The sequence below is a fragment of the Balaenoptera ricei genome, chromosome 6 (assembly GCF_028023285.1).
Source record: "Balaenoptera ricei isolate mBalRic1 chromosome 6, mBalRic1.hap2, whole genome shotgun sequence".
Taxonomy (NCBI): Eukaryota; Metazoa; Chordata; class Mammalia; order Artiodactyla; family Balaenopteridae; genus Balaenoptera; species Balaenoptera ricei.
Window position 1 is genome coordinate 112,871,638 of NC_082644.1, and position 7,885 is coordinate 112,879,522.

General features: G+C 42.8%; 1 protein-coding gene across 1 annotated transcript in view; it reads right to left on the reverse strand.

Moving 5' to 3' along the window:
- Window positions 1-7,821, reverse strand: part of PPP6C (protein phosphatase 6 catalytic subunit) — a 30,720-nt gene extending 22,899 nt beyond the window's left edge. Inside the window, exon 1 of the mRNA XM_059925601.1 lies at window positions 7,550-7,821. Within this exon, the coding sequence (XP_059781584.1) occupies window positions 7,550-7,624 (75 nt within the window). The 5' untranslated portion in view covers window positions 7,625-7,821. The remainder of the gene's footprint in view (window positions 1-7,549) is intronic.
- Between the last annotated feature and the right edge of the window lie 64 nt (window positions 7,822-7,885).

Consider the following 7,885-nt stretch of genomic DNA (forward strand, 5'->3'; position numbering starts at 1 on the left):
CACAGATTCGTGAGGGACTCTATGTTCTCATTTTGAGTGTTGCAGAATTTGCACCCACATATGACTGGCTCTCCTGGCCCATAATGCCTCCTGGACTGCAAGTCACTTCTGGTGACTGGCCCAAACCCCCAGTGCTGATCTGAAAGTAACAGGAGACCATTAGCTAAAGAACATCACTGTGAAACCCTACCAAAAGCCAGTGAGTGCCTAGCGAACCATGTAAACTACTTAGGCAACATCTTCAACCCAAGGCCAGGCACGCTAACTTGAGTAAAGTTAACAGCTGCCTCCTATAACTGCCACTTCTGCAGTTCCAACAGAGGACTTAGAGCACTAAGCCTCTAAGCCAAAGCCACTGCCTCTCATCGCTCCAGTTCAGCAGCAGCTTACAAATTCATGTCAAGAACACATAAAAATAAGAAGTCTATGAAATCTCAGTACAAACTCTACATATGTCAGCCAACTACACACACAGTGGCCTCTCAGAGCCCAGTCTTGCCATGGGAGAGGCTCCTCCAAAGCCCTTCAAAGCTTTGTTTGCAGCTTGATTTGTAGGAAGCATGGTTTCTCTTTCTGCCCCAAAGCAGTCACTGAGGCAAGATTCTCAATCTTATCCCAAATATAGGGCAAACTACACCCATTTTTCCCCACGGTGCCTAATTAATTCCTAATCCTTGAAAAAGTAGAGGTTCATGGACCCATTCTTAGGAGACCCTATTTCCCTTCTCTACCTTTTCCTCAAGATACTTGTTTACAGATCCACTCTATTCTCTGCTCCTGTCTCCCTGTTCTCTCTTGACCCTCAAACACACTGGGTTTTGAATTTCTGTAATTCTTCATTTAGCTGATCTTGTTATCTGAAACATACTATTTCCTTTACTTACTTTTACATACTGGTATTTATAAAATCTCTTAAGAAATAAAAATCTATCTAAGATTATATTCTACACAGCCTCTGAATAGAGTCTCTACTATAACACAAATCCCTGGGAAGGAAGAGTGGGAGCGGGAATCCAAGATGACAATGATATTCAGATGCTAACAATACAGAAGGAAATATCTGTACCTTCAGTAAAAACCAGAGTTTCTGAGCCCTGGCACTGCCGACAACTCTCTGTTGTGGGGGCTGCTGTCCTGTGCACTGTATGATGTTCAGCAACATCTGGCCTCTACACCCCCTAGATAGCTGTGAAAATCTACAAGTGTCTCCAGACATCACCAAATATCTGCTCAGGGGGCAAAATCACCCCCAGCTGAGAACCACTGGTCTAGACCTTCCTCCTGAGTTTAACACTATTAGAACAATGGCTGGAGCACATTTGGTAATCAATAAATATTTGTTACCCAACAGATCTGTTTATCCAACAGTCTTCTGAACGTTTCTGCCTCAATGTCTTGACTTGGCAGCATCTCAAATTCAGTCTGGCCCAAACCAAACTCCCTTGTATGCCTTAACCTAGTTATTAGTATTTACTAAGTAATCCATGCCAGAAACTAAGAGATTACACTGAACTCTTCTCTCTCTCTCTCAAACCTAGACATAATCTGTCAACAGGTCCTATTATACCATCTTCATTTCCTTTTATACACCACAACCACTTGTCACTGGCTTACTTCAAAAGCTTTTATGTCACGTGGTCTATTGCTTCTATGACATTTTTGTCCCATTCCAACCCAAGGTCCATAATGCTGCTAGAAAATTCCAAAACCCGTCACTGTCCCCCTTAAAAACCTCTCAAGGACACTCCTCTGTCTACTATAGTGTTTCCCAAACTCCATTCAGATATCATCTTTGTGATTTTGTCATATTCTTACTACATACAACAGTGTACCTCTCTAATAGTTTTCTTTGAATCTACTTTTTAGTTAGCCATATTTTAAAAAAATCACAAAGCATGATTTATTTGTTTTTCCCTAAAATATAAAAACATTTCAAAGTGTTTATACATGAACCATCTCAAAGATAAAAATCCAAGTTTATCAGCCTCGTCTTCCATGATTTGGTCTCTGCCTGTCTTCCCTGCACCACCTCGAGCCATACCAGACTACTTCAAGTTGACCAGCCATGTTCTTTCAGATTAAGCTATACCATTGCACACGGTATTTCTTCTGCTTCATGTTCTTTCCTTCCCATCTTGTCTACCTGAAAAAACTCTGCTCATCCTCTCATTGCTCCTCCTTTGTGAAACTATCTGTGGCTCCAGAGTTAGATGCTGCTTCTTCTATGTTCTCTGATATGCTGGACAGCTCTCTATTTTAGCACCTACCACACTATGCAATGATCATTTGTTTACCTCTCTATCTCCCCTACTATATTGAGAGCCCCTCAAAGACAGAGAGAAGTGCCAAATTCTACCTCTAGCATCCACAGGGAATAGTACTTGACACAGGAGACAGTTAAAGAAATGTCTGTTGTAAAGCAGTACGGTTTGATTCAACACACCTTAACTGAGTGTCTATCACATACAAGGCAGTGTTCTAAGACTGTGGAGAATACAAAAATAAACAAGATACGATCCTGGCCCTTCAAGAAGCTTGCAGTCTAATGGTGGAGACAGGCATATTTACTATCATACAAGACAGAACAATACAGTGGTAGTAAAATGGAACAAAAAGTGCTATGGGGCAAAGGTTAGTATAGGATAGAAAGAATGGAAAATTTTTTTGGCCTTGCCAAACAGCTTGCGGGATCTTAGTTCCCAGACCAGATATTGAACCTGGGCCATGGCAGCGAAAGCACCGAGTCCTAACCACTGGACCACCAGGGAATTCCAGAATGGAAATTTTAAATAGCAAATAAATTCAGGTATATACTCTGCTGACTTACTGTGGCAAAAGTCACTTAAACCTCATCAAGTCCTGGCTCTGATATTTGTTCTGCCTATCACAGTGATAGAGTGGACATGAAGGTACTCTGAAAACTGTAAGTAGCTGTGTAAATTCTAACCATTACTAATAATTCTGACTGTGGAATCCAGGAGCCCTGTATGGAGAAAGTGACATCTGAGCTAGAGCTAAAAAGGGCATGGAGGGGAATTCCCTGTTGGTCCAGTGGTTAGGACTCTGCACTTTCACTGCTGTGGGCCCGGGTTCGATCCCTGGTAGGGGAACTAAGATTCCACAAGCCATTTGGTGCAGCCAAAAAATAAATAAATTAATTAATTAAATTAAAAGGGGCATGAAGGGTATTGTATAGAGGAAGCGTAAGTGGTAGTTATGGATGTGAACCCTGGAGCCAGACTGCCTAGGTCTGAATGCAGCTCCTTCACTTACTTACTAGCTATATGCCTTTGAAAAGTTAATCTGCCTGTGCTTGAGATACCTGTCTGTAAAATGGGGCAAATGTTAGTACCCAACTCACACAGTATTAAATGATTTAATATTTGTGCTATATAAGTATTAGATAAGTAGGTAAAAGAAGGAGACTAAGCAGAAGGAAAGAAGCAGGGAAGTACAAGGCACACTGTCAGAAGAGAGCACTCTAATGTGCTCAGAATGGAAGGTAAAAAGAAAGGTGATTAAGAGGAAAAGTATGCTATTTGCCATCCTAAAAGGCTATTAACTGTATCAGAAAGAGCTCTGCACAAAGAGGCTTTCCAACTTAATTCAATGATTAGCTGGACATCCTCAGGCAGATCATAAACTCTACAAAGCTCAGTTCCCCCTCAGTAAAGTGAGAAGAATACAGAACTAGGCAAACTCTGATTCTCTCTCAGCTCTGAAATTCTAGAAAAGGGTCTGGGGAGTCATTAGAAGTGTGCATTGTCCCATAGGAAACCTACTACCACATGCAGCTATTGAGCACCTGAAATGTGGCTGATCCAAACTGGGATGTGTTGTAAATGTAAAACATATACCACATTTTGTAGACTTAATACAAAAAAAAGACAAGGTATTATGTTAGTAATTTTATATTAATTGTATGTTGAAATTGGGTTAAATAAAATATTACTAAGATTGATTTCACCTGTTTCTTTCTACTTTAAAAAATTTAACAATTTGAGGCTCACATTTTCTGAGCATTTTCTACTGGACAGCACTGCTACAGACTATTTTCAGAAGACCCAAGAGACTGTGACTCTGTAGCCAAAAAGACAAAATGCCAAGGATTATCACAAAGGGTCTCAGAAAGATTATGAATGAAAACACTGAAAAAACTATTCTATGGGCTTCCCTGGTGGCGCAGTGGTTGAGAGTCTGCCTGCCAACGCGGGGGACGCGGGTTCGAGCCCTGGTCTGGGAGGATCCCACGTGCCGCGGAGCAGCTGGGCCCGTGAGCCACAATTACTGAGCCTGAGCGTCTGGAGCCTGTGCTCCGCAACAAGAGAGGCCGCGACAGTGAGAGGCCCGCGCACCGCGATGAAGAGTGGCCCCCGCTCGCCGCAACTAGAGAAAGCCCTCGCACAGAAACGAAGACCCAACACAGCCAAAAATAAATAAATAAATAAATAAATAAATAGAATTTAAAAAACAAAACAAACAAAAAAAACTATTCTAGCCCCATAGAAAGCCACAGTCTGTCCCTAACTGCTGTACTGTGTTCATTTTTCCTTGAAATACCTAAAGAAAGATAATATACAAAACCAAACAACTCAGGTAAACAAAATGATCAGTAAGACAGGCAATAAGGTGAGTGACAAGACTAACAGGCTTCAAACCTAGAAGGCTCAAGACTACCATATATGAGACTCTATAAAATCAGATAGAGGCTGAATAAGGAGGTACAAAATGCTCTTCACCAAGTCTTAGAAAAAAGCAAGGGAGAATTCTCTGAAGTTTTATGGAGGCATTTCAAACAGAGGTACAATTTTGCAGAGCAGTGGCCTTATATGAAAAACAGAGATGGCTCAGTGGCCTTATATGAAAAACAGAGATGGTTCAGACTAAACATAAAAGTGAGTTCCAAAAAAGATTACAGCAACTATCAATCCATGGAAGTGGTTACTTCTCCCTGTGCTGCATGTCTGAGGTAGACACTAGTATTCTCCCAACCCCTACCATGGAAACTGTCTTCAGTTCCTCAGTAAAAAAAAAAAAACTGAACACCAACTCAGTGTGCAACTTCTTTACTTACATGGGACCTTTAAGAACTGTCAAAGAGATCAGACAATCTCCAAGTTACAGAACCTCTCCTATGACAAAATACGTAAGTGTAAGTATTCAGTAAACCTGTCTTCCATCATTCATTCTTACATTTGGTCAGATATGGAATCTGTGTCTTCTATGATCCTCTCTGAAATTTTTTTAGTGGGTGAGAATCACACGAACTCTTTTTTAAGACATGTTACGCTTTGGTCCACTCACCTTCACATATCACCCTTATTCCTTCAAAACAGTTATGTACATTTGACCCAGGACTAGTGATTTGACCATTTCCAATTTAGATATAGAGAAATCATGATTAGATCTAGAACATCCTATGCATTTACTATTTTATTTAGTATCTCCAACTTCCAGTCAATTTAAAACACAGGTAAATTTCTGTCTATTTTTCTACCAGAACAAATCTTTTCCATAATGATCATTAAGTGGCCCCAATGATTTCTTTTCTTCCTTTGATAGAATATTTTATTTTGGCTTTAAAGCCTCAGAAAAAGTGCTCCTGGAATACTTTCTTGGCCTGCCTAATTTTAGTTTGCACTACATGCCAAGAGGGAGAAACAGAATTAAATTTCTTTAAATACACCAGAGATGCAGCACAAGAAAATTAATCTGATAAAAACATTTCCAAGACAAAGAAGAAAAGCTTCCACTTATATAGAAAAATTCAGAATTTTTTTTTCTAGTAGTTGGTCCAGGGTGGGGAAAAAAATTTACTAGGAAACAGATACACACTAAGTACAGTCCAATTGTGTTGCAAAGGGAAATGAAATGGTTTAATAACTATATTCTCTTAGGTTAGGAAGGAAATCTAATGTTTATCAAACTAAGAGGTCTAAAGAAAATCCAACTGATTTGTCTTTCAAATCATTTCAATATCCAATATCAAGATACATTTCATAATAAGCAATATTTTACTCATTATAAACACAAAGCTTAAAACTGCTTTACATATCCTAAAGAACAGAAAACTCCACATCAATTCACTGACATGCAAAAACCAACTTTAGTTTTCCAATGAACTGGGTCACAATGTTGCGTTTTTTTAAGGAAAAATTCTTGTTTCCTAAAAAGCCATATAGCAGAAAGAAGCTACAAAACTATCGTCACAAGAGTATGAAAGCTACTAATACTGGCTTTGTCCTCATTTTAATTAAATTATCCTGTTAAAAAGGGGAGAATGGACAAGAATGCCTCCCCTATAAAACAGCACATATAATTAACATACAAGTTAGTTACATTCACAACAGCTCCTGTGGCCTTAAACATTTTGCATACTGTTGACTGATGTTAAATATCAACTCCCTGTACCAAGAGATGGCAAAAGAAAAAACCAATAATATCTTCCTTAAGAGAAAAAAATTCACGGACAAAAATAAATTGCTTTAAACCCACAGCTTAAAGAATAAAAAGAACTCAAAATTATCAACAGTTTACCCACTTACCACACAGCAAATCAAAGTTAATTGAACAAGAACAGGCACTACCACTAACCTGTAAACACTGCTAGTCACCTAAGCACTGGTTTTAACAAACGCATAGAAACACTTGTCAAAAAAGCAGCATCCCAAAGGCTTACATTTCTTTACTCTTACATTCATTCCTTTACCCAAACATAGGTTTACTGTTGCTAGGACTCTGCAGTACAAAGAACGACTCATTTCCTTTGGAAAACCAAAACAATGAAACCTTGAGCTAAGAAGAGACGGGGGGGGGGGGGGTGGAGCGGGGACAACTTAAAGGACAGAAACGTATTGGTGTTTATTGAGAGTCTGTTACTTTATCCACTTAAAACAGCTCAACGACGTGCTCGAAAACGGGTTCATATTGGAATGAGCAGAAGAAAACCAACACTCCTAAAAAGCAACTGGGAGAAGTCCTCGGGCAGCGGGACGACTTGACGTTCTCTCACCCTACCAGACCGCTAGGGCCCCCGCCTGCCCCTTCCCATCTCCATTCCTCAGTCACCTAAACCCACTGGGGCCGCGTTCCGGGAGCACGCTGCATTCCCTGTCAGACGCCGGCCTCCCCGCGCTCCTGTCACCGCTTCTGAGGGGATGACCGCTGCCACTGCCCGCGGGGGCTCGCGTCAGACACCGAGACCCGGGGTCAGGGTGACGGGAGAGGAGTCTTGTAAGCAAAGCCGTGAAGGCTCGAGCCCCGGGGCAGCCCCAAGGCCAGGACGGGCAACCCTGGGGCAGAGGCCGCGACATTCCTTGGGATCCCCGCCGAGGGATTCGGGATGGCATTCGGGGGACTCGGGCTTCCCCCGCTCCCCGCGTGACGCCAAGTCGGAACGAGTCGCCTCGCACCGCGTTAGGCCCTCCACCGAGACGGGACAGGACACCGCCGGGGGTCCCGCGGAGAGAGGAAGGGCGGGCCGGCGGGAGCCCCACTGCCGGAAGGGGGGGAGCCCCGAAAGCAGCGCTCCCGCCCCGGCCAGGCTCACCTTCAGGTCGTTCTCCGGCAGGTATTTGCACAGCCGCGCTATCTCCACATACTTGTCCAAGTCCAGGGGCGCCATTTTAGAAATAACAAGCCCCGACGGCAGCAGCGGCGTCCGCGGCTGTGCTAGCGGCGGCAGCGGCGGAGGCCGAAGCCGGAACACTCCCTACGTCACGTCCGGCCCGTGAGACGCGTCTACGCAGCGGCGTAAAGCTTGACCCGATTTTCCCCGCTGCTTCGGCACGCCCCACGCTCTCTCCCGCGGAACACAGGCTGCAGGTCCCCAGAGGTCTCTGGGTACAGGGAGCTGAAACTACTGAGACCCGTAGTTGTTTACCGT